This window comes from Verruconis gallopava (genome assembly GCF_000836295.1).
Source record: "Verruconis gallopava strain CBS 43764 unplaced genomic scaffold supercont1.9, whole genome shotgun sequence".
NCBI classification, from domain to species: domain Eukaryota; kingdom Fungi; phylum Ascomycota; class Dothideomycetes; order Venturiales; family Sympoventuriaceae; genus Verruconis; species Verruconis gallopava.
This window is the reverse complement of record NW_015622145.1, coordinates 108,663-132,544: the sequence shown is the minus strand read 5'-3', so window position 1 is coordinate 132,544 and position 23,882 is coordinate 108,663. Positions and strand designations below refer to the sequence as shown.

At 49.7% G+C, this 23,882-nt stretch overlaps 10 protein-coding genes across 11 annotated transcripts; 5 read left to right on the top strand and 5 right to left on the bottom strand.

The window, feature by feature from the left end:
• Positions 1 to 1,431: 1,431 nt before the first annotated feature.
• On the bottom strand, positions 1,432 to 1,988 carry PV09_03379 (uncharacterized protein; the record flags this gene model as incomplete). Its single annotated transcript, XM_016356572.1, has 2 exons — positions 1,432 to 1,739; positions 1,811 to 1,988. The coding sequence occupies 2 exons, from the start codon at positions 1,986 to 1,988 to the stop codon at positions 1,432 to 1,434; spliced, it is 486 nt and encodes a 161-aa protein (XP_016215365.1).
• Positions 1,989 to 2,408: 420 nt separating this feature from the next.
• PV09_03378 (uncharacterized protein) lies at positions 2,409 to 6,778 on the bottom strand. Its single transcript, XM_016356571.1, has 6 exons — positions 6,572 to 6,778; positions 6,492 to 6,519; positions 6,410 to 6,431; positions 6,312 to 6,352; positions 2,954 to 6,249; positions 2,409 to 2,901 (listed from the first exon to the last, which is right to left on the bottom strand). The coding sequence occupies exons 1-6, from the start codon at positions 6,599 to 6,601 to the stop codon at positions 2,659 to 2,661; spliced, it is 3,660 nt and encodes a 1,219-aa protein (XP_016215364.1). The 5' UTR covers positions 6,602 to 6,778; the 3' UTR covers positions 2,409 to 2,658.
• A 248-nt stretch (positions 6,779 to 7,026) lies between these two features.
• On the top strand, positions 7,027 to 9,243 carry PV09_03377. 2 transcript variants are annotated; one of them, XM_016356570.1, is made up of 4 exons: positions 7,027 to 7,122; positions 7,177 to 7,190; positions 7,319 to 7,732; positions 7,824 to 9,243. In XM_016356570.1, exon 4 carries the CDS (start codon positions 8,063 to 8,065, stop codon positions 9,062 to 9,064), a length of 1,002 nt encoding a protein of 333 aa, XP_016215363.1. In that variant the 5' UTR covers positions 7,027 to 7,122; positions 7,177 to 7,190; positions 7,319 to 7,732; positions 7,824 to 8,062; the 3' UTR covers positions 9,065 to 9,243. The 2 variants fall into 2 exon arrangements, with proteins under 2 accessions (XP_016215363.1, XP_016215362.1); XM_016356569.1 differs by having other exon boundaries at positions 7,319 to 9,243.
• Positions 9,244 to 9,290: 47 nt separating this feature from the next.
• On the bottom strand, positions 9,291 to 11,576 carry PV09_03376 (uncharacterized protein). The gene is made up of 2 exons (XM_016356568.1): positions 11,158 to 11,576; positions 9,291 to 11,099 (listed from the first exon to the last, which is right to left on the bottom strand). The coding sequence occupies exons 1-2, from the start codon at positions 11,494 to 11,496 to the stop codon at positions 9,546 to 9,548; spliced, it is 1,893 nt and encodes a 630-aa protein (XP_016215361.1). The 5' UTR covers positions 11,497 to 11,576; the 3' UTR covers positions 9,291 to 9,545.
• Positions 11,577 to 11,682: 106 nt separating this feature from the next.
• Positions 11,683 to 12,641, top strand: PV09_03375 (uncharacterized protein). Its single transcript, XM_016356567.1, has 3 exons — positions 11,683 to 11,934; positions 11,989 to 12,174; positions 12,226 to 12,641. The coding sequence occupies exons 1-3, from the start codon at positions 11,752 to 11,754 to the stop codon at positions 12,457 to 12,459; spliced, it is 603 nt and encodes a 200-aa protein (XP_016215360.1). The 5' UTR covers positions 11,683 to 11,751; the 3' UTR covers positions 12,460 to 12,641.
• A 442-nt stretch (positions 12,642 to 13,083) lies between these two features.
• On the top strand, positions 13,084 to 13,917 carry PV09_03374 (uncharacterized protein; the record flags this gene model as incomplete). Its single annotated transcript, XM_016356566.1, has 2 exons — positions 13,084 to 13,151; positions 13,191 to 13,917. The coding sequence occupies 2 exons, from the start codon at positions 13,084 to 13,086 to the stop codon at positions 13,915 to 13,917; spliced, it is 795 nt and encodes a 264-aa protein (XP_016215359.1).
• Positions 13,918 to 14,025: 108 nt separating this feature from the next.
• On the bottom strand, positions 14,026 to 16,248 carry PV09_03373 (uncharacterized protein). Its single transcript, XM_016356565.1, has 2 exons — positions 14,622 to 16,248; positions 14,026 to 14,568 (listed from the first exon to the last, which is right to left on the bottom strand). The coding sequence occupies exons 1-2, from the start codon at positions 15,811 to 15,813 to the stop codon at positions 14,084 to 14,086; spliced, it is 1,677 nt and encodes a 558-aa protein (XP_016215358.1). The 5' UTR covers positions 15,814 to 16,248; the 3' UTR covers positions 14,026 to 14,083.
• Positions 16,249 to 16,760: 512 nt separating this feature from the next.
• PV09_03372 (uncharacterized protein) lies at positions 16,761 to 18,138 on the top strand. The gene has a single exon (XM_016356564.1). The coding sequence runs from the start codon at positions 16,883 to 16,885 to the stop codon at positions 18,071 to 18,073; it is 1,191 nt and encodes a 396-aa protein (XP_016215357.1). The 5' UTR covers positions 16,761 to 16,882; the 3' UTR covers positions 18,074 to 18,138.
• PV09_03371 (uncharacterized protein) lies at positions 18,058 to 20,244 on the bottom strand. The gene is made up of 2 exons (XM_016356563.1): positions 18,851 to 20,244; positions 18,058 to 18,787 (listed from the first exon to the last, which is right to left on the bottom strand). Exons 1-2 carry the CDS (start codon positions 20,123 to 20,125, stop codon positions 18,320 to 18,322), a joined length of 1,743 nt encoding a protein of 580 aa, XP_016215356.1. The 5' UTR covers positions 20,126 to 20,244; the 3' UTR covers positions 18,058 to 18,319.
• A 65-nt stretch (positions 20,245 to 20,309) lies between these two features.
• PV09_03370 (uncharacterized protein) lies at positions 20,310 to 22,565 on the top strand. The gene is made up of 4 exons (XM_016356562.1): positions 20,310 to 20,475; positions 20,530 to 20,558; positions 20,709 to 21,207; positions 21,267 to 22,565. Exons 1-4 carry the CDS (start codon positions 20,357 to 20,359, stop codon positions 22,192 to 22,194), a joined length of 1,575 nt encoding a protein of 524 aa, XP_016215355.1. The 5' UTR covers positions 20,310 to 20,356; the 3' UTR covers positions 22,195 to 22,565.
• Positions 22,566 to 23,882: the final 1,317 nt, after the last annotated feature.

Here is a 23,882-nt window from a genome sequence, read left to right as displayed (position 1 = left end):
AATCCTGCGCAAAAAGTCTCTTATCAAAGCCATATAAGAGACTTCTTGCAATTAGATTCAGGATATGACCTGCACATCGAAGGCGCCGTTCAACAGCATCTAAGCCAAAGTAAGAAGCTATTGACTCGACTGCAGTGTCGTTATTACTTGCGTTGTCAACCATAAACCAGCCAAGATGATCTCCTTGAATTTCGAAGTCTTCAATGACTTTAATCACCTTTGCAGCCACATCTACACCAGAATGTGACTCAGTTTGTTCAGGCACAGCAAGAAGGATTGCTTGAGGCTTATATGACGCATCCAGATAATGCGCAATAATGCCGTTCATTGAACGATGGTTATTCGATGACCAAAGGTCGAAGGCAATATGGATCCGACTGGTAGCCTGATGTAAGTGCTCCACCACCTTCATCTTGTGAAGCTTGTACGCATTGTTAATCCAGCTGATCAATGTGGTGTGATGAGGTACCAACGCTCGATTGTTCAGATACCTGATCAGGTCTCGAAAAGCCTCATTATCCACCTGCCTAAACGCGAGATTGGTATCGACAATCCACCTCACCACCAAGTTTCTGAAGTTATGATTGTCAAATGACGTCGCTAAGTGATTCAAAACTGCCTGCTTTTGCACCGGATCTATATCAAGATCTGATAATGGTGTTGAACCTCGATTCTGCAATTGTACCCAACCACCATCCTCCTTTCTGAACTCCTCGTTATGCCGATTTCGAATATGTTTGGTAACGTTGCTTGTGCCATTCTTAATCGGCCAATGGTGCTTCTGCTTCACCTGTTTTTGGTGGCATTCTAAGCATAGCCAATAATGGTTATTGGTCTCGATTTCTTCGATAAGCACACCACGATCCCATATAGGTGAGTTCAACCGATTTACTGCTCTTCCGATTTGCTTAGTAAAACCAGGCAATCTTGTGAACTCCACCTTAGTATAATCAAATCGCTTCGGTACAAAGGTATCGAGGTCACCGGCGTGTGCTTTCAGGCTTATGTCCTCTGATTGAGTTGGTGGTGATGATACATCTGATATAACAATAGATGCGTCTGCAAGTGATGAGGTGGGACTTGATGGTGAGTGTAGTGGTGACTCAACCACCACTACCTCATTTTTAGGTCTTTCAGGATGACGTCTTGAGGCTCGATTGCTTGCCATGGCGGTATACCACTGTTCATGATTGATGGTACTTGGCTTCAGGACGGGCTTATTATGAGCAAGAGCATAGCACAATGATGACATGATGAAATGCGGTGTGATAAGGCAAGTTTGGCATATGTGATGAGAGGTGGCAGATATGCTCACAATTGGCCTAAGCATTAAGCCACCACTATATAATTGGATCATCCGGATGGATTATCCAAATCCACCGCCCAATTTGGATTGTGGCTTATTGGATAAATCCGAATGGATCTATCCAATTAGATCCACCCAATCAGCACACTGAGCGCACCAGGGTTGCCACTTGGATCGTTGTACTTGTTAGCAATGTAGTTTTGGAAAGGACCAGTCATGCCAAAATAGGCAAATCTTTCACATAGTTCGACAATGGCAACAAGGAATGCGCTATATGGCACTGTGTCGGCAATCTTCCGCAGAGTGCGGCGCTCTGCTGGCGTAGGCTCGTCTTCGTCCCAAGGTTCGAAAGTCTCTTGTTCGGCAAGAGTCGTTCCACCAAAGGGTTGCGCTTTATGGAACGGATCCAGGACTCGTATTCCAGGGAATCTATCTCAATCAGCAAATTCATTTCTTAACATAACAAGTCAGAATGGCTTGGTACTTGCCTGATTGTTTCCTCACTCTTTATTAAAGCAGCAGTGCCATGCAGCATGCTATCCTCCTCACCTTCGACAGCTTCAACAGAAGTGGAACCAGAAGGGTGAGAATCCTCGACTAGATTGACAGCTTCCTGTTGATCGAGCTTATCATAGCGCCATCTCTCCCGCTCAGAGGAGCTCGTGTTCAGAAATCTGACCATCTCGAATACACACGTTGACTAGCGTTAGCTTCTTACGCCTTAGCTGGATATCTGCCACTGTGCGACGTTGCTGTGCTAGATCCGCAGCCTCTTCAACGCTGCTGGCCAGTGTTTCTCGTGGCACATGCCTTAGCGTTCAACGCAAGAGACGACCGAGTGCAATCAGGAGGCTACGGAGTGACGATGATCTCATTGCTTAATGAGGGTTTGCGTCCATGCTGAAAAAGGTGTATCGTGACGGGAAAGCTATTGTTTCACTGTCGCAGAAATCCAAGGCGCCGTCGACTGTTCCCGGAGATTCAGTTCGCTTTGCTCTCTGACACGCGCCGCAAACGACAACGCGGACGAGCCAATCAGAGCGTTGTAGACTTCCGGAATATTCACACCTGTCGACACGGAATCACAACTTCACGGGCCTAGAAAACCTCGACAAAACAAAAGCTAACAACGATTGCAAACGCTCTCGTGGAAGTACTTGAACGTCTCAAATTCTTATCTCGCTGGTTCTAGCTAATCCTGTCGTCCCTTTCACTATTTATTTCGGCCTCATCAGAAATGCAGTATGAGAGATCACTTCGTTTGCTTCTATGCGCCATTCCCGCTAAATGAGAGCCATACGCGTCACGTCCACCATGCTCGTGGTATCGTTCAACACATCATCTCTTACCGCTCACAGAAACAAGCGTAGACCACTAGCAGGTGCACCGATCTGTGCAACCTCGCAAACCTTGCAGACCGTGCCCTTATACTTCGAGTGGTACTTCACACCGTCGTACGGGCAGGAAACGCTTGGCGATCCACCATATATAGGCGTGTGCGATGCGCCGCAGACCTCAAAATCCGCAAACTGATCAAAGTCGATGTCAATAGCATCATTCGGGTTACGTTCGCAAACTGTCTTGATCTTCTTGGCCTGAAAAATAGTTAGTCTACTTCTACCGCATGGGAACACTCAGGTGACTTACTGTCTCCTTGAATTTTGTGTTTGTGCCTTTTTCAATCAGAGAATTGGCGAAACTGAGTGCCGAAGAGAGTTGTTTATTCTTATGCGCAAAGTTCATTGCAGAGAAAAGCGCAAGAGTAACATGTGCTGGCTCCATCTCGGGAATCGTGAAATATGCCGAGAGCTCGAATGCACGCTTCTTAGTTTCATCATCGAAAGATGACACATCCTGGCTGTTGTTTATCAGCTTGCGGCGCTCGAGTTCAACGGTCATGGCCAGGACATATTGAGCGGCTGTGTGAATGAGTTTCTTTGCCTCGTTTACTTCGGCTGTTGACGAGACCGCATTCAAGAGCAGCAAATGCAGAATTTTCCTAAATGTTTGCACGCCATCCTCAAGTTTGTTTGTGCGCATTTGTGTCTTCCCAGCCTGGAACTCAGTGTTGAGAATAGACTCCAGATCGCGCGGAATAATGGGGAGAACCTTTCTCGAATCAGTCTCGTTTACTGTGCGTCGCACGTAGTTAACGAGCGGGGCTAAGCCAGGACTGGCAGGCAAGAATGTTTTCGAGGCCTGATAGATCTCTGCGAAGCGCCATTGGAGTGGCTTGAAGTTGACAGCGCCAACCTGGCGGTTCAGCAGCTGCATTGCTGATTCGTATGAACCAGCAGCAACATGGTCTGCAGCAATTGGCGAGTTTCTAGCCCACAGATCCGCTTCGCTACTTCCAGCACCGGCCTCAACAGCTTCGACATTGACAAAGTCACTCTCTGCCTCTGCTTCAACATCCTCGCCCATATCCCAGCCTTCTGCGTCGCCTTCATCCTCCTCCTCATCATCAAGACCTCCATTCCTGTCAGCAGGAGTTTCTGGCTCAATAAGATCTTCTTCGCCGTATGCATTGGCAGCACCGTCATCATCACCGCCATCTTGGCCAAAGAGTACTTTCTCGAATGCGGTTGACGACGTCGTCTTGGTTGGCCAGTTGGCAAGATATGTTCGAACAGACGCCAATGGGATAGGATTAGGTGTAGCTGTGCTCGGGACGCTGATCTGTTCCTCTGTCAAACCGGAAAGCTCCAATAGAGATGCTGCTTCCTCATCCATTCCGTGCGCTTTTGCAGTGAGATACGCAAGCGGATACAAATCAAGCTCCTTGAACATTTCGATACGATTCTCGATATCCCCAAGATAGAGGCTGTTCTGGAAACGAGCTGTCATGTCGCCACGATGCTCTGCAATCTTTTGCATGCGGTTAAGTTTGTCCCGATCGCCTGTTGAGAGGTACAAGAATGAGAGCTTATCGAAGTAACGCAATTTCTGGTATGTCATCTCGACGATTTGGTGGTTACCATGGGCAAGGGCCTCGTTGCTCAACCGCTGCCACAATTGTGGTCGATCAATCTGCTTCGCCATTTCCACGGCAACATCCAGGTTTCCGCATTCAATAGCAAGATCAAATCGAGTCTGCGGATCTTGGACGAATTGCAGCGCAATTTCACTGTATCCTTTCTTCTGCAAGTAAGAAATGATACTCTGACCGACCAAGCTCGATGTGCGGATGATGTTGAGCATCTCATCATAATTCCGCTTTACCAAGGCAAGTTTGAAACGGTACTCCGTAGGATCGATGGTTATAATCTTCACCTTGGCACTTCGGTCCAGGCAGTAAACATTCCTTCCTTTCACCTTCGCAAGGTAAACAGTTTGTTCAAGAGTTCTGACAATACCATTGTCTCCGTTCATCAGAGTATATTTAATGTGGTTGAGCGTGCTGTACAACAGAACACCGGCATCGTCCCAAGCAGCACTCTTGATCCGGATCGTCTCGTGCAATGTACTGACCTGCTGCAGATTTTTCGTGACAATTGTGACATTGTGTTTGCTGAGTAAAGCAGCATGCAGGCCATCTGTGCTCCAAACGACATACTTGACGCCACTCACTGCAAGCTCTGCAAGCTCCTTCTTCTGTTGAATATCGTAGAGCACAACACTGGTCGGCGTGAGTATAAGTAAGCAGCCTGGCCCACCGAAGTATATGTCCGTGGTACCTGGAGGGGGCTTTATGGTTTTTGTGGTGCTATTTGAGAGATCTTTAATGTCGATCTGTTGATTTTGCTTGCTGAAAACCGCAAAACGATTGCGTGCAACGAAAATAGCCGAATTACCGGAGCCTCTTTTTGTGTCTGTGGGTTCCACAGCTCCACTGGCGTCTCGAGGAAGACTGACGAGTTCATATGAGCCGCCATCTAGACTTGACGTGACTAATACAGCACGCTCCGCTGGGTTGAAAGATAGTGTTCTTGGTGGCTGCCATGGCTGTCCAAATTTCTTAAGCGACAGCATGGATGGACTCTCAGTATTCTTCGTGAAATCGTAAACCCGAACGTGCTTCTCCTTAGTGATGAAGAAAAGTTGATTTTGATAGACAGTTGCAGCAGGTCTTTCCCGCTCAAGCTTGAACACCATAACGCCGTTGTCATGCCCAGCAGCGAAAAGGTTAATCGTAGGATGTGCAGCAAGAACCCAAAAACGATCATTTTCCCGCTTGAAAGACTGCACAGAGGTTCGTTTATTCAGGTCCCACACTCGAATGGTCTTGTCTTCGCCTGCGCTGAGAATGAGATCAAGATGTGGGTGGAACAGACAACAAGATGTGTTCTGGAAATGGCCTCTGCATGTGTCAACCTCCCAAGCCTTCGTCTCGCTCATACGCCAAAGCTTTACCAATCGGTCATCGCCTGCGGAGACAAGCAGCGGGAGTGTTGGGTGGAATGATACCCAATTGACGCCACGGTCATGCCCTTCAAGAACAAATTTGACCACGGCATCCGTGTTGCCAAAAACATCCGCCTGTGCATTCGCTCGTGCCATCTGGTCTTCGAATGACATAGATGTTGGTGCCGAATGCTTCTTTCTTAGCCCAGATATGTCCCACACTCTCACACTTTGGTCCAAACTAGCAGATGCGATAAGGTCCTGCGTTGGATGCCATTGAGCACACATGACATAGTGGTTGTGTCCAGTCAAAGTGCATAGCAAGCTTCTATTCTGCCAATTCCATATGCGTATCGTCTGATCATCGGAGCTGGAGAGAATCCAAGGCATTTCCTGGTGGAAAAACACGGTACGCACATAATCAAGATGGCCTACCAGTGTTGCAATAGACCGTCTTGTCTGTAACGACCATACTTTGATCTTGTAGTCGTCACCGCCAGAGACGAACATAGGTTGAGTTTTGTGAAAATCGACACCGCGAACGGGACCATCATGTTCTTCAAACCGGTCTATCAAGGTACCCATGCGATAGTCCCATACTGTACTTGAATGCTTAGTTTATTCTAGGGAGGTTGAGAGAACACAGTGGGGGGCGGCATACACTGAATCGTGGACGAGTGCAGGGATACTAGAATCCATGGTCTATTATGTGTCAGAATTTGCTGGTTCGAGCATGAGCACACAATCTAGCGCTATTACCGTTTGCTGTGGAAGGCAATGCCTGGCAACTAGGTCAGCACAAAGTGAACGGCACGGGCGAAGGAGGAGGGTATAACCATACCCTTAGCTCGGGACGATTTCGACTCGAACTACAATGCAATTAATACCCAAGCCAGAGAGAAAGCCAAGGATGCAAGCTACCTTGGTAAGCATACTTGGTGACGAAGCCATGGTGGGTGGTTCGGTGAAGCCGCAGCTTCAGCAGCAGAGTAAGGAGCGAATGTGTAACGAGGGGGTGCCCACACAAGAGAAATTATGCGATCGCGAGGATGGGAGCGTCAGATGATGGCATGAAGCAGGACAAATTCATGCTCCTGATTGTGACAGCTTGTTCAGGGCCCCGGTATGTCCAACCGTGTGAAGCTAGCTAGGTAATTCCCACCGTGTTCTCTATATTCGCAGGGCAACAAGGCGATAAGGCACAAATACAGCCTGAGGCCTAGTTTCAGCTTGAAGCCGACCCTGTGGCATCGACTGACGAGCAGGGCCTGGAGGGCCCATCACGTGAGATAACACAATAGCCGCACCACAAACGGCACGACTAACCTGCAGCTTCAGCTCGCCATCGTCACCTCCTTTCTCGACCCGCAACCTCCTAATAATAGACGCTTCATATAACAAGGAAAAGTCTTGCTTTTTTCGCCTCACTAAACAAACTGGCCATCAGCTTGTCCTCAGGAGTTTGATGTGAGGTTAGTTGGCGGCTCTGACAGTACGACTTAGTTCTAAACGCTTATGCGGAGCAGCTCGGGACAAAGGTGCAAGTGTGCCTCATTCTCCTGCACGCTTCTCAATCTCGCAGCGGGACTACACGCTGTCCAGTTTAGAGGACCTTCAACGTGCAGTTTTTTTTCTCTCTCCACACACTGACTCATTCATTCTCATTAGAAACGTACGCACGTTCAGTCCCTCTGTTTCATAGATCTCTCCTGCCATTGGGCCTTTGCCAGCAGCCTCAAATGCAAGCACATCCACATTGCGGACTTGCGTTGCAGCTCGTCGACAAACGGATGTTCGACACATCTCAGTGACCGGGCCCAGAACAGGAAAGGCTAGGCTTGCAGGGCTACCTTGCGTTCTGTCCGCCGTTATATCTCTTTTGATTTGCTCAAGCTTGCACAGCACATTGGTGTGAATTTTCCATGGCCCAATCCTAGGACTATCGCTTCTCACACATCATTGTTTCTTTCACGGTCCGGATATACAAGAAGCTTCGTCGACCTCGTTGCTCCCGTATCACGTCTTCCCTCCTCTCCTCTCTAGCAACCATCTCGCCTTTCCCAGCACTCCACGACTGATAGGGTCAGTTATCCCTCTAGCATGCTGTGTTGTTCAACCTGCCTTCGTGATTTCTCAGCTTTCCCATGAACGGCTGGAGCTGACGTTCCCTCAGAATTCCGTCACGCGAATTCCATTTCGAGTCAAGAGCATCCTCAATTCGTCTTTTGTGTTTTGAAAATGATATTGCTCAGTCACTCAAAATCTGACGTCTCACTACTCGCCTGCTTGTTGGTTTCGTTGGTGCCTTGATCCGATTGACAATTTTGTCCGCCGTTAGTCAAGATCACTGAGTCACAGCTTCACACTATCTAAGCCTCACGGCCTTCAACTGTCACAGCACTTCAAGAAATAATGGAGTTGCGAAATCCCCCCACACAATTTTCCTTTCCTAACCTACAACCAAATTCACCGCCGGCAACGCCGAATTCTACTCAACCGAGAAATACGTTCGGTGCGAGCTATTACTCGTCAGCATATCGTAGACGTCACGGTATAGCTAAATTCGGTCTATCTCCGCCTGATTACATTGCTCCGAAAGGCGAAGGACATCAATTCTCATACACGCCACCCGACAGAGACGGCCCGTCGGATTCAGAATCAGATCCAGTTGATGAAGAGAGTGATACGTCTTCTCAGATTGAACATGAAGTCCTAGCTGTAAGCTCGGAGCAGGACAGCGATGTACTTGAGCGTCGAACTTCTACGATACGATCAATCAACGAGGATACCGACTTCACACTGGAAGAACTCTCCGATGACGACATCGGTCACGATGATCTGGAAGTCATCTACCCTGATCAGACAGAGGATGCTAAAAGTGAGAATGGCTCCAAAGCAAGCGAGTGTGACATCATTGATGCGCTCAAGAACCTAAAATGCAAAGACAAAGAAGAGCTAGCGAGAGCCTTGCAATTCGACGCTGCTCAACGTGAAGCATACCAAAAACGGAAAAAACGGTGGAGCGTAGGCGGTTACAAAAAACGCAGCCACGCACAAAGCGTCGGAAGCCAGTCGTCCGGCCACGAAGATATTGAGCCCTTGGATGACATACACTTACCAGGTGCATCCGCTCGTCGACTGCGACGACGAACGCAGGGACCAGAAGACAGCGAGCCACCAAATCGCACTTCACTCATATTCGACGACCCACCAAAAGAGCTTGAAGAACTTGCAGTAGAAGACCCACCGCCACTTTTGGATTCCGATGGAGAATTATGGTCTGACGATGATGGCGTGGAGGAGATCGAGCTGCTGCTCCCCGCGTGGCTCATGGACCTCGAGTCCAATCCACCAAGTAGGCCCTCCACGGCAGTGTCCGTCGAATCTGCAAGTATCAGCACGCCAGCGATATGACCGCAGGTGGAAGTCCCGATGCTCTCATGTTTCAATACGCACATATCCTCAACAATCGCTCTGATTCACCTCTTTGCATCCAACCGGTCAAAATTCGATTGACCGGTCAATGACGACTTACGATCAGCATATAGACTTAGCGAATCATTGATAAATATGCATGCTTACACATCCTCTCATCCTAGTCCAGTCACAGGGTTCATCTCGATCATTCGTCTCTCTTTTTGCTTGATCACTAACAATCGTATTTGGCCAACTTAGAAGTCGTTCACGTATGTATGCAGGCAAATAAAGCTTGCATTACCGAAAGCGACGCTGACTGCAATGTCTCTGCTATATGAACACGCAGCTACATTGTTTTGCAAATGTGCCACCCCTGCTAAATTTTGTCGCAACAATTACACTGTTCTAAAGGTATCATGGGTTTAGGAGCATACAAAGAACAACCGGAAAGTGCTTCGTGAAACTTAATCCATATAGCTCAAGGCTCATCGAAGATCTGGATCTTGTCCGCGTACTCCCGAATATTAGACCGTATTGTCTCATTAATCAGATCACCCTTGCCACCAGCGATCCTCAGAATCAAAGCATTGAGCCCGGCTCTACCTAGAATATCAACGTGATCTGCCGTGTTCGGGCCACCTCGAGCGGAGAATCTGTCTGGCTCGTGTGGCATCTCGTAGACCTTGACTTGAACACCGGCCGGATTGTATCTCTTGAGTTTCCAACCCTTGGCACACATGTACCCTGCGCTAAGCAGATTCACAGTTCCGTCGCCCTCGCCCATCACAACTCCATGGTCAATATCGTTAATAGTCAATTCAGTGTCTATTGAAGCGTTGACTTTGCTGAAAGGTGAGTTCTCGTCTCGGTAGAAGTACGCTCGTTCGGTAGGTTTCCCAATGCCATAGAAGCAGTAAATTTTGAGGTTGGGAGCAAGTGGCAGCCTTGTCTCCAGCGGGTTTATCCATTTGGCTGGAATTTTCTGGTTGGCCTCAACTTCTTTCCGCGTATGAGCGATACCATGAGAGTAGTTCTGTAAGACCATCGTCTTAAACCAATCTTCAGTTTCGTTCCATAAAAAGGGGAAGGCCTGGGAAACCGTAAGGTTGAAGCGATTTTGTGCTGTGCCATTGACCTCCCTGAAGCGAATGAAGTTGCCATAAGAGACTTCCTGGCCAGGTTGGTCATCCGGAGCCCAGGTCAAGTTACCCCATATAGTTTCACCACCGATTGGCAGCATGCTCGAAATGCCTGGCATAGCACGGAAAATTTCTGCGCGCTCCGACTTGCTCAAAAACTTCTCAAGTCCATACACAGCGAACGTGTTGAGCTGTGCAGTATCTTTCATCTCGCCTGAAAGCAACGCGGTCACACTCTTCAATGCCCCCAACATACAGCCGCTGATGTTGATCCACGAATCCACGTACGTTTCAACCCACGCTGGACCTCCATTTCCGTAGCCCTCGGCCTCAACCCAGTGCAAAAAATAGTATAAGACTTGCGAGCCCATGCTGTGAGACAGCAACACGACCTTCTTGTTCTGTATTCGGTATGCGATTTCGATATGCGATTTTAGTCTCGTGAAAAACTGGTCTCTTCTCTCGTAGTTCAAGTAGCTCATTCGCCAGTCGTATGCTGCCGTGAAAGCATTGGAGGGATCATAACCGATCGTCGCGAGATTCTCCAAAATCTTGTTCCATATCCAATAACCCGTGATGAAGAAATCGGTAGCATCAAAGCCTTGCGCTGCACGCAGCTTAACACCTGGAGGATCAAGACCAGTCTCTTTGTCTAACATGATATGCTTCTTCCATCCTGCTTGATCTAGGACTAATGCGCGCATCATCGTCCAGCTGCCCCACAATCTCTTTCTGAAATACGACCGTGCATCTTCTTCGGTGCTCCAGCTCTCGAGACCAGTCGAAATTACGCCCGGTATCATTATCACTGGATGCGTCGCCTTGACGCCCTCAGCCTTAACCTGTAGTCCAACAGCAAATGAATCATAGCTGACCGCATCTTTCTCGTGCTTCTGCGCGCAAAAATATTAGACTGAAATAACCGAGCTCGTCCTAACATGAATGACTTACCTGGAAATTTTTTGCATCACTCAGAATGCCTGCAGGAAGTACGTCTATTATGCTGTCCAGGTTCAAGTCTGAGAACGCAGCTAGATCAAGCATCTCGTTCTGCTTCGCAAAAAGCGCTGCGATCACTATGCCGAATATGCCTCCCAGCCCGAAAATCCACGCTTTTTGTCGTTTTGAGCCCTTCGGCCTATGAATGATCTCATGGAGTTTTTCAGCCGGCAAGATCCGGAAGTCTGTGTGGTCGTTGGATGGCGTTTGAGGTGCGTCTACATGTGGAGGGCGACTTTCGCTGGGAGCTGAGGAGCTGGCGGCGACATTGCGCCGTCGAAGGATGTTCATGCTGCGTTACAAAAGGGTCATTCGCAAGAGCCTTCGTGAAGATGTGTCGAAAAGAAAAGACATTCGAGTGGAAACGTTTGATGGTGAGCGCGTTGCGACAGTCCAGAAGCCAGTGATCGGACCCGCCATCGTCATTCAGAGCAGGGGTCCATGTGTAGCCAACCTTCAGTCCTTCACATGCTTGGTGAAGTCAAAAATTTCCATCCGCCCGTAACTAGCAGCGCAACAACCAATATCGATGATCGGGCTCATGCGATGACCGAGGAAATCACGCAGCCCAAAAACGAGAAAGGACTGCGATATGTTCAGTATGAGGTTGAGAAGGAGCACATATACCTAAACGCCATCCGGAAGCTGATATCGAGGGATCTATCGGAGCCATACAGCATATATGTGTATCGATACTTTTTAAATCAATGGGGCGATCTTTGTTACATGGTGATTTCCGTCACCTCTATGCAAATTACCTGTGGGCTAACGGCTAAATAAAAGGCACTCGATGCCGAGTCTGACGACCTGCGTGGAGTGGTTGTGTGTAAGCTTGAAGAACATCGGAGTGGAACATATCGAGGTTACATTGCCATGCTTGCTACCGTAAAGGAGTTCAGAGGGCGAGGCATTGCAACTAAACTTGTCGAGATGGCGATCGACAGTATGAAGTCACGAGGAGCCGATGAGGTATTGCTTGCAAAAACGAACCATCTAATCCCAGGGCTGATACCTTGTTAGATCGTTCTTGAAACAGAAGTCAGCAATGAAGGATCATTACGACTTTACGAGCGCCTTGGGTTTCTGCGCAGCAAGCGGTTACACCGGTACTACTTGAATGGCAACACCGCTTTCCGCTTAGTCTTGTATTTGAAAGAAGGAACAGGTCTTAAGAGACCAACTGCTCCACCGATAAATCCTCCATCAGATGCTACTGCTATAGCACCACCATATGAGCCCTATTGCGCACAATGAACCGCTTGGAGCCTTGCCCCCAACTAAATGTCTCCGTTTTGAGTGGAGAAGGCCGCCAAGTCATCACTCGCCTTATTATTAGAGCTTCAAAACTTTCGTCTCATATTCTTATACAATATACAAAGCCAAAGAATCATCTTAAAAATGGTGTAAAAATTGCTACACTAGCGAACAAGATGTTTTCTTATACATCTTACACAAGCTCGAGCATCGAATCCGCTCCATGTGGACACAGAAAGAGAAATCGCACCCATGACTTACGCCCTCAAGATGATTTTTCTCAGCATGCTTTGCTTTGATAGTCTCGTCTACTTCCAATCGACTTCCTCGACACACTAACTGTGGCACGTGCCGGACCGTTCGGCCAGGACCAGAACTTCCCACGCTACGGTAAGCGAACAACTAGCCACTACCGTTGCTTGAATTCCTAAAAAGCAAATCCATCATTCCAACATCGTCTATAAACCGTATCTGTCGTTGCCAAGAGGAGTGAAAAGACCGACTGTACCTATAAAATCGTCCACTAGATCCCTGTCTTATTCATCTCTTCTCCTCAGAACAACTTCATATCTGGCTCTGATTTGTTGCTGTTATTTCCGCACGGGTTCAAAGATTGCCGCCTACATGTCGGATCCGGAGCTGCCAGCGAAGGACGAATCGCCGTCGAAGAGACACAAATTTGGGACCCTCCTGTAAGTGTTTTCCTCGGATGAAGAATTAAGTTCTTATAGGATGATGAGGAAAGAGGGAATTACCAAAGGTGCGCTGAAAAGCAAGATCGCCCTTCAGCACGCTGTCGGTCTGGGGCATAGACCCAATGTTATTCCTGAGGGAGAGGCAGAAACCAGAGGTGTTCCGAGGACTGTCCATATAGGATGGCATCCAGTGGGAGGCGTGGCAGGTAAATGGTTTGCGGAACAGACAAAGTTGGGAAAGTTGATCACCGAAAAGATCGACAAGTATCCGGATCCCACTCAACATTGGGCAGTCCTAATCGGCGACTATGCGCACGAACTGTGGATGGATGAACATCTTGATATCATCTATATCAATGAGAAGATCACGGATCAAGAATGGCACAAGTACGAGGTCGGCCACACGACATTTAATGATGAGGCGCTCCGCCAGGCAGCAGAGATGACTATCTACAATATGCGTCAGATCAAACCAGCGTACAATCTGATCACGAATAACTGCCAGAATTTTGCACTCGCAATGTTAGAAGCGATTCAGATCGGTAAACATCGAGAATTTGGCTCGACGTTTGCCATATATCAACGGGCTACAGGCAAAGGCAAGATCAAAGACTTGTTCCTCGAAGACGAGCCGGAAGTACCGGTGATCATCGAGGCCGAAGGGGACGTACCAAAACCAGTAAGAAAGAATACGGTGCAAGTCGCTGCACAAGTCATGGATGAGAACACGACGAAGCTTGACATGCACCATTCCCTACCGTGATATGCCCGACTCGGTGATCATGTCTTCGGTCCGTTGGGAAGCGGTGTTTATTGTTGTGTTGAATCTATACCCTACTTAGAGACGAAGATTTTGTTGAACGCATTGTTTTCTCATTTCGTACATATCACTATGTTTATTACATTATCAATCTTGTGTCAAGATTAACTTAGCCCGATACACAATACTTCTCTAAGCAAGCTTTACATTCATCCGGCAAATATCTCGCAGTCTTATGCGTGATTGCACATGCCAAACAGATTGACCATTGGTTGTCGCCACCTTGTGTCGCAATCATGTTTCCATTTGCGATCATTCCCGCAGTCTCATCGGAGGTAAATTGGAATTGACTCGTCGACACGTTGCTATCGAAATTATACTTTGCGTTCGGCAACCAGACAATTGTGACCTTGCTAGCATCGTGGCAGCCAAGGAAAATTGCATGCTTATTGAGATTATTGGATACAATAACATCCGGAGTCGGGATCGAGGGCATCTTTGTGAGCTTGCGGTTTTGAGCTTGCTCGTAGGTATGTAGAACCTCAGTGCCGTTCGGCCAGTTATCATCGGTATCCGCGGAATTATCATTGACCAAGATTACGTCAACGTCGCGATATGGTTGAATAAAGGGCCATATGGGATTGTTCTGATTTGCTATCACACATTAGCTTTCCGTACAGAACCCTTGCTCCAATGAATTAACTTACAAACCCCGCCATCAACGAGATATAACTCCTTATCACTCGAGACTAAGGATGACTCGGAGTAACCGTAAAAAGGATTGTTGTATGGAGCGTAGAGATTTCGCCTTGCTGGATCTTGACCCGTCGCTTGCTCAGATACCCGTGCACTCGGTAACGGTGTGAACAGCTGCAGAAATATTCCAATGGCGTTGACCTCAGTCAAGCCGCAGTTCTCTTCAAACTTGGAAGACGAAGTGCCGAGCACGTATCCAAGATTATCATAGTTTTGATAGCATTTGCCTCCTACGGGGTATCCATTGGACATTTCTGTGCCAAGATATGCAGTCTGCGTGAAGGCTCCTATGCCGCTGTCCCAGCTGCCAAACTCGAAAGGAGTGAATTCAAATTGCACAGCATCGTCATGAGGAGTGCAGTCATCACCACTAATTCCTCCAGTCTTTCCTATGGACGTAATGATCGGAAAAGGTATGGCAAAGGACGCAAAGTCCTTGATGGTTGGAACATCTGACAAGCGTGTAGCAACGCCACCGTCAGTACCTTGCAATAGTTGATAAGAGAGGAAACGGCCCCAAGTGTCAGGAATGGTTGGGTCGAACCCAGCGTTCTGCTTGGCCTCAAGGTCTTTTCGAATTTGAGGGCCTTCAGGCGCAAACAAGATGTTTGTCGGAAATATGTCATTCTTCGCCAGTGCCGATGTCCACAGCTCTTTCTGTAACGTAGTGACCTTTGCATCACCAGCGTTCCCAATTAATGACGATAGAAGCCACGATCCCCCAGAAAGCCCAGCATGGTATGTCAAGGCCTGATAAAGCCCGCTCGTAGAAACCGAGCTGTCTGTACCATCCAAAGCTTGTACCACACCTGCTCCGCTAAGCATGGCACGGTATCCACCGCCGCTGTTGGCCAGTGCAATAGTAGGTAATTTTGCAGTATCGAATCTGGCTCCGGTACTGTTCAGCCAGCTACGAAGAGCTTTTGAAGCCGAAATCTTTCGCTGAGCAACATAGTCCGCCTCCTGCTGGGCGATCGAGTTTGCCTGTCGCACGAGAGATCCAGATGGGCATTGTGCAGGTACGGGTGCGTATCCCGCGTCAGATCGAGGCCATTTTGGGTTTGCACGGATGGGAACTGCCCAAAAAGCAGCCAGAATCAATGCTTCGAACCAAATGGTGATCAATGATTGCATTGAATACATGATTGCTTCGTCCTGCTGGACGGAATCGGTCCAGACAAGAAAGAACGATCGAGCTCAGATCGCATCTCTGGGGCGTTGGTGAGATTGTATACCATAATTTCCAGACGGCCATTGCCTGCGTAGATCATCGGCAAGTGCATATTGAGCTCGGTAGACCTCGTAAAACTCTCGGCTGGCATGTAGATCCTCTCAGTATACGTCCAATTTTGAAAACAAATGATCAAATTCAATGCAAGCGAGAGAGAATTTGCATCTTAGAATAGATGCGTATCTGTTGCCAAATCGTCACGGTGTGACGATTTTTGCGCGTTGGAAGCGCTGATCCAGATGTCTAGACGAAACAAGATCCTAGCGTAGATCCGGAGAACGAATCATGTAAACCGTCTGTTTTGCGATTCATTCACAGCTAATTAAAGCGTGCTCGGGCTACCATGTGAAGTAACTGGTTCGAGACTCGGCGCATGGCTGGATTATGTTTTGCTAGTGGCGATAAAACAGTCCACAGTGGATGGGGATGAAACGGCAGAGCAATGTCAACGGAGAATCTGGAGCCTCTTGAATTGGTCATTCGCGGATCGAATGTGTCCTTCACTATCTTTTACCGAGGAACTTTTGTCAGAGCATTTTTCGAAGCTCAGCTCACGCTTGTTCAGAGTATTTGCATAGCTTGATACGTTAAAACATGTTAAGCGCATTGCACACAACGTGGAGAGCTATTATCGAAGAAGCACACCTCTGCTAAGCTCATATCATGAAAGAGCAGATTTATACCGAATGAAGAGCTGGCAACTGTGCATCTGCTTTAAGATAGGTTGTGAGGCCGGAAAAGAGGTTATAACCTAACTAACTTGGTCTGAATGATCAAGCTTTGTCCCGTGACTTGGCGGTTGGTCGCGTCACTGTCTAACTGGACTGTTCGCGTAAGCGTTTCTACGGTGACGATCCTAGTAAACTCCTCCAAACTTTGACCGCTTGCCAGTCTGGCATGTACAACAATGAGCTACTAGGCTCACCTACCGCAGGTTCAGGATAGAATCTGATCCTTCGTCCAGTTCAACACACCTGGGCGATGAGCTCGCCACAAGGCCACCCAGCACAGTCGAAAAGCGCCACCGCGGCCCCTGCATCGGTAAAGAGGGCCAGGATTGTCACAACATCCAGCGGCATCGCCATACCTCAAAAAATTTGGTTTGATCCATGGAACTCTGTCTCTGCCGGACACCAGCGTGCGGAGAATGCACTTGCAGCATCTCCCGGCTGGCGCAGTAGCAGAGAGCTGAAACTTGCCGCGCAGTATCAGGGCGGCCGAGGCGGCGGGAAAAGAGTATACGATACGATAGGCCGCGGCAGTGAAGATTTTGGCGAAGAGGGTGGAAAGGTGAATGGAGCGAAGCGGTTGAGGTTAAAAAATCAACCCACCATAAAAGAATATTTCAGCGCCACCGGATCGCGTTCAACCCTCGACGGTGGAAAGCGGGACGAATTCCCCGCAGAGCACGCACGTAGCGACGACGATCTCGAGAAAGCGATCGAAGCGTCGTTGCGTGGTCAGAGAGCGGGTTCAGATGAACGCGACGAGGCCGGGTCACCCAACGATGTCCGACGCGACGCCGCCAGCAACGATCTAGAAAAAGCAATTATTGAGTCATTGCTGGACCCCAACGCCCTTTTGCCTGCCCCATCTGAGGACGATATGGACGCAATACCGCCGAGCAATCAAGACTGCCGTTATGGCAGTGGCGACAACAAAGAGCACCTTACGAAGCCGAGAGAACCGGATGGTGAGGACACAATGCCTGGTGCGTCCAGGCAAGTCTTTAAGAACCTGGTCTTCTTCATCAACGGTTCCACGGCGCCTCTGGTCTCAGACCACAGGCTCAAGTTCCTGATCTCCGCGCACGGCGGTCGCATATCCCTGGCACACATGCGCAGAACAGTCACCCACGTCATTGTTGGCATCCCGATGGGCCATCCCACCCATGGCAAAGGTGCCGGTGGTGCTCTGGCAAGCGTCAAGATACAACGAGAGATGGCTCGCTCAAGGGGTAAGTGCGTCCACTTTGTCAACGCGCAGTGGGTGCTGGACTGCGTGCAAGCTGGCAAGCGGCTCAACGAGGCGGGATACGAGTGCGTCAGGCTAGGAGGCTCAGGCCAAGGCACCGTCTATGCAACATTCAGAGCAGCGAAGGCGGCCGTGAACAACGGTGCCAATGGTAAAGCTGTCAACATTATTGAGGATGACGAGGTGGACTTGCATTGAACGTAATGAGCATTTATCCAAATAGATGATACCCTAGAGTCAAATGCATTAGGGGTGGTTAACTGTTATTATGATATACATCATTAATACACACCAGCACCTCATGCTGAAGCACCGGACTTTCTGTTCTCAAAAGAGTTGTTTTGCTCTTGAATGGTCGGTCTCTCATTTTTCCGGCTGACTCTCTTCAAGGCTCTGCAAATCGTTGTTCTGCAATATGATGTCAACATCTGCGGCAGCCTCCGGTCACGATTTATCAACCACACGTGTGTCACTGTCTGCAGCCTCCGCAGCTGTCTCTTCTCTCGGTGACTTGCTCTGAGAGCCTTTTTGCTTGTTGAGCATCTTCGATCGCGCCACAAAGATCCCGCGGAACATCGATTTCATTGATTGACGGATTCGCTCTTGATTCTCCGATGGCTTGTTAATGACTTCCAAGCCATATTGCTCCGCTTTAGCCCGTCTAGCATTATAACTAGGGAGTGCTGAACCAACGAGTTCAGTAATATATGATGTAAGTCTCTTCTGGTCATCATATGGATGCTGTCGGCGTGACAAGCCTTCGTATAGTTGCTGCAAGGTTTTCTGGATGTGTTTCCAGCCGTAAGCCTTGCGGCCCAGGTCGTTGCCCGAATCTACGGGGTCTTCGAGACATAGGAGGTAGGGTTGGGAATGGTCGAGGATGCGAAGTGAGGAAGAAGGATCCTGTGCAAACTGCGGGTGGGTGTTTAGTGATAACACTTTCAACATCGATGCCGGCTCGTAGTTATTACTTACCGCTAGTGAGTCTGGAACGTCTGCCGGGTCGAGTTTTGGAGTTATTTCGAACGGATTGGCAGACACGGCATACTTATACGTATCCAGGATTGTCCCGTAAAATTTGAGGACAAATAAGAGATCGAAACCCAGTTTATGCATCTCGGATAATTGGGTGTGGTCGGTCATTTTGGTTGGCTTGTATAGATCAAGTGCAGCGAGGATCATGATCAGGATATTATACGAGCCTAGACCCCCTCTGAAAACATCACTCAGGCCTCTGAGGTCCAACGTGGCCTTCAGTACGGCGTAAAGGTCGAACAGATGCGGCTTCTTTTCGAGGTAGTTTTGTATCAATGCCCGCTGCTTGGACGTGTCATTCGCGCATACTATCTGCACGTCGTAACCGGACGGTTTGTGTTGCATATGCAATAGCGGGTAACGTGCGTGGCGAATGTTGGAAAAAAGGTAATCTGGGTGTCTCAGAAAGGACTCCTGGAGTTTGGACAGAGCATTGTTGTTGGCCATTCTCGTCTTCCAACGTGGGGGAAGAGAGGAGTTCTCCGGCGTCCTGCTCGAACGCTCGTCTGCATTGTCTTTGCGAAAGATGCGCAAGTCGATATCGGACGTTGCGAGCGCGAGTCCGTTGCGCGAAGAGCCAAATACTTCCACATCGAACTGTGGGAGCCTTTTGCGTACGATGGTCATTGTTTCAGCAATGACTGCCTCACGCGCAGCTGCTTCCGCCTCTGTTGGGCGAATCCAGTCCGCGAATGACTTCACTTCAGCGCCGATACGGTTGAGTTTGGATCCGACCTTCTTGCCTTCCAGTCGCCTTATCCATGGCTGGCGAGAGACGGGCAATGCGTACGTAACTACAGGTTGCACGTATCTGCCTTCATACTCAAGCACTTCCTTCTCTTTGACCGCCAACTTCTTCTTCGTGATGAAGGTGGCCTTCTTGCTTCGAAAATTTTCCGCAGTTGCTTGAATATTCGCACTCTGCTTTATCGCCTTGTTGATATTCCCGCTCCCGTCTTCTGAAGCAATCGCCCGCTCTTTCTGCTCCTGTGCATCCGCATTTGGGAGAGCACTGCTGGCCTGCAAACGGGGATGATCGAGCGGGTCCGAACGCTGTTCTGGCTGTGCGACGTCGAGCTCTGGCTCAGCTTCGCGGCGGCCGGCTTGAGATGCGATCAATCGTTGAAAGGATAGCTGGAGGAAAACATTGTTCAGCGCAACGGCTGGTCTGAACGCATTTGCAGCATTGCAGAAGATGCTGCGATTGATGACCATCGATGAATTTCAGGGACGGCGCGTGCAACATGCAGTCGTCTCCCGTGTGTATACTCAGAAAGCCTCGTGGACAGACATCGCAGATGAGCTGTCTAAGTAGTGGCCTTGGCGCCCTGCAGCCTTGAGAGTATCGGGCGCAGGTGTAGGGTGAGTTCGACAATTACGTCGATGCTGGCCTGTTTCACAGCCCGACACGAACAGAAATGAGCACTTTGATCACGGCACGCCAGGATGGAGAAACTGAAGCGTGTTCTCCATCCGCGTCGCGAGTCTGCACAAATCGGCCTCGATAGTGCCGACGAGCCCATCAGCATAGATTGGCTTGCATTTCGACAATGGGCGATATGTTTGTGAGCGATTCTCGCCTGAAATGAGCTATTGCCCAACGTATTAACAACCGACAGCGTTGTCTGCAATTTCAACGTTGATGTTGGTATGCGCTAAATTCCCCCCCTCCTTTTTACTCCACTGCGCTGTCCGCTAGACTCTTCTATGATGCGTTTGGAATGCTGTTTCGTTGCGCTCTGGAGCCTTCTTTTCAAAAACCATAGCGCTAGGGACGACCATTGTTGATTCTGTGTAGGCCCTGAGGTGGAAATCTTGTATCCACCGGACACCGCTATATCTCCTTCGGATTTGACTGCCATTTGCTTCAACAGTTTTCCAGAGCGGCACGACAACGATCCTCTAGAAGTGTCCAATGGAGGCACGTCAGGTCGACAAGCCCGAAAGTCGACCGAGCTAGCGTTCAACTTCAGCATCAGAAATAATTCGCCTGACCTGAAGCTCTACTCGCCAGCAGCACCGCATGGAAGCGCAAACACATTGTTCGGCTCTTGCCTTTTCCGCTCCGAGTTCGACTCGCAAACGAAGCGCAGTTTCAACCAGAAGTCTCTGGTGCTGATATCGAATCACAACTTCGCCGCATTCCACCTGAGGCTTCTTCGGATCCTGACCGAGTTCGGCGTTATCAGCGATCCTTCGAAGCTCGAGGCGGCGTCGTCTGAAATCGCGCAGTGGCCTGCGCCTACTGTCGGCCATCAGGACTTGCCTTTTCTGGGCTACCTTTTGCAACTCGAAATGTCAGATGAGTTCTGCTTTGACTCTTTTTTGCTGTGCTGGACTAAAATGATTTTCATAGAACACCTCACAGAGCATTTCATCTTCAAGGATTGACTCCACCCCACATCTATGCGTACGAACCCACTGGATCATGGGACCTACTCTTGCAACATATGCACTCCATCGGAGAGTTATATATAGCATTTGAAAGACTATTTCTGTGCGAGAGCATCGTAGTGTACGCAAGAAGCCCCCAGCTCTGCAGCGAAGGGGTGTCCTGCCTTGCCGATCTGATCGCGCCCGTTCCTTACGCTGGTGTCCGCAAGCCGTATCTTACCATGCAGTCGGAGTTCTTCTCCCAGGACAAAACAGTGCCTCAACGATTCTTGATCGGAATCACGAATCCTTTCCTTCTCAAGCGACTGACGAGCGCGGCGAAGGAGGCTGGCCAGCCTCTGTACATCCTCCAGCTGAAGGACACACCCGGCCCGGTACAGCTGAAGGGCAGCCGCTCGCATCGAGGAAAGAGTCGCGGCAGCGAGCTGGATATCCCGGGGGGGCTCGACCCCCAGGAGCCAGTCAAACGCTATCTCAAATCCGATCACGACTTTCTCAACACCGTCGACCTGACGCTCAAACATCCTGATCCGACGGTGGCTCCCATAGGACCATTCTTGCGACGTCACTTCGCCGACTTGACAGGGCAGATCCTTCAGCCTTTAAATCGATTCTTGACAACAGAAATGACGTCGACGCCGCTCTCGCCGGGAGGCAACCCGCGCTACGCCAACTTTTCTCAAAAGGATTTCTTGCACAGTCTCAGCAAGCACGGAACGTTGGCCAAGTTCCGAGGCCAGACGCCTCTGCAGGCTCACCGACTGAGAGATGGCTTCTACGAACAATTTGTACGGAGTCCGAACTTCTACTCGTATCTAGAGATGAGGGTCACGCTAGACTCCGAGGCCAGGGCTGGTCTGTTGAGAGGAAATGCAGTCATTGTGCCGTGACGACGATGACGACAGCGACGTCGACAGTGACGATTAGGCGGATGTTGAACAATGAAGCATTATCGCCTCAGCTTACCTGAGTCGAGCGACGTTACGTAAATGTATCTACCGATACCCAGTGTCAGATTACTCGATGGATATTTGCGCGCGCGTCCAATCGTTGTCTGTTCTTTCATAACGTCCAGGCTATTTTTTTTTTTGATTTTTTGTTTTGTGCAATGAGGAACGGAATGGATTCAGCAGATGGTTCCTACGGGGTTCTCTCTCGAAAGCTGTCCAGAAATGCGGACTGCTCGCATTGCTTCTCAGACTATTCAAGAGATAACGTTTACTTTTTTTCTAAGCCCTGTAGCAGAAGCTTGGCTGGCGCCTTCCACTGCGACGTTTCACCGCTAGCTCGGCTCGCGCGTTCTCGATCCGTGACTCCGTCTGAGCTTCCCATTCACAAAAGCCGGACTCATCCCATGAGACAGGATTGTTTAGATGTAGGGTAAAGAAAGAAAGGAACGAAAGAATATAAAAAAGGCGGGCTGCGAAGCCACGGACACGTCAGGTTATACAGCCCAAGCAGGAAAGGGAAAGCATGAGGGATGGGCAGTTGGATTGGGTTGAAGCGAAGTGGGATTCAGTGAGGAAAACAGCGAGGGGGGTTACACTGAGGGGACAGACTTCACGCGTTTTCAGATGGGTTCGCAGGTCAACCGAGGAGAGAGCAGAAAGGACAGGCGGCCAATGGAGGGCGCAGGATCGACCGATTTTGCAAGGCAGGACAAAAGCAAAATCGAAGGAAAAAAAAAAACCAGACCAAAAAAAAAAAAGAAAAAACGACTGGCCACAGCAGCATTTTCCAACCCGGATCCATGTCGCTACGTGCAGGCGAGCAAAAGGGCAAGGCGTTCGACATGCGCCTTTACCTCCTTCATCCACCCACCCACGTCCTTTTTTTTGGTGCTTTCTTTCCGTCCATTTCAGTTCCACCTTGTCTGCTCCGTAGCGCAGAAGAAGAGCGCCAAGCCGAGGAAGGACGTGCATGACGCGCGCTTCGTGGCTCGCGCACCAAGGAGCGGCGCGGGCGCAGGGCGGACGCATGCTGAACTGACGCCGGCTCAGCGAGTGGGGAGCACGAAGGAGAGGGACGTTTGGTGGTTGTGGATGTGGCGGCAGTCGTTGTGCACAGAGGAGAGGAAGCCCGTCGCGGCCGTTGGCTCCTTGTTTCTGGACGGGGACGCGGGGAGCAGCGAGTCGAGCAGGCAGCCAAGCATCCACTAACAGGAGCCCATGACATGGAGAGGTGCGAAAGGCCTGCCGTGGGGAGGTGGGAATCACGGCGGCGCACCGCGGAGTTGGGCCCAGGAAGAAGCGGCGACAGCGACGACTCTGTGCATTCCGGCCTCGCTGTTACGGGCATGCTGGAGCACTGGCTTTGGCGGTGGGAGGGCTCGGTGACAAGATCGTCGCGGGCAGCGACTGCCTGTTCGCAGGACCGGGGCAGAAAGAAAGAAGCGGGCGGGTTCCTCTTTGCGCCTGCATGGGCCCCGCGTGCGTGCAACGGAGAGGAGGACGAAAGGAAGCGAGCGAGGGACGGAGAGGACGACCGAGCGGCGACTGCAGCAAACAGCAGCGACGCCAGCAGACAGCACCAGCACCAGCACCAGCACCAGCACCAGCACCAGCACCAGCACCAGCAC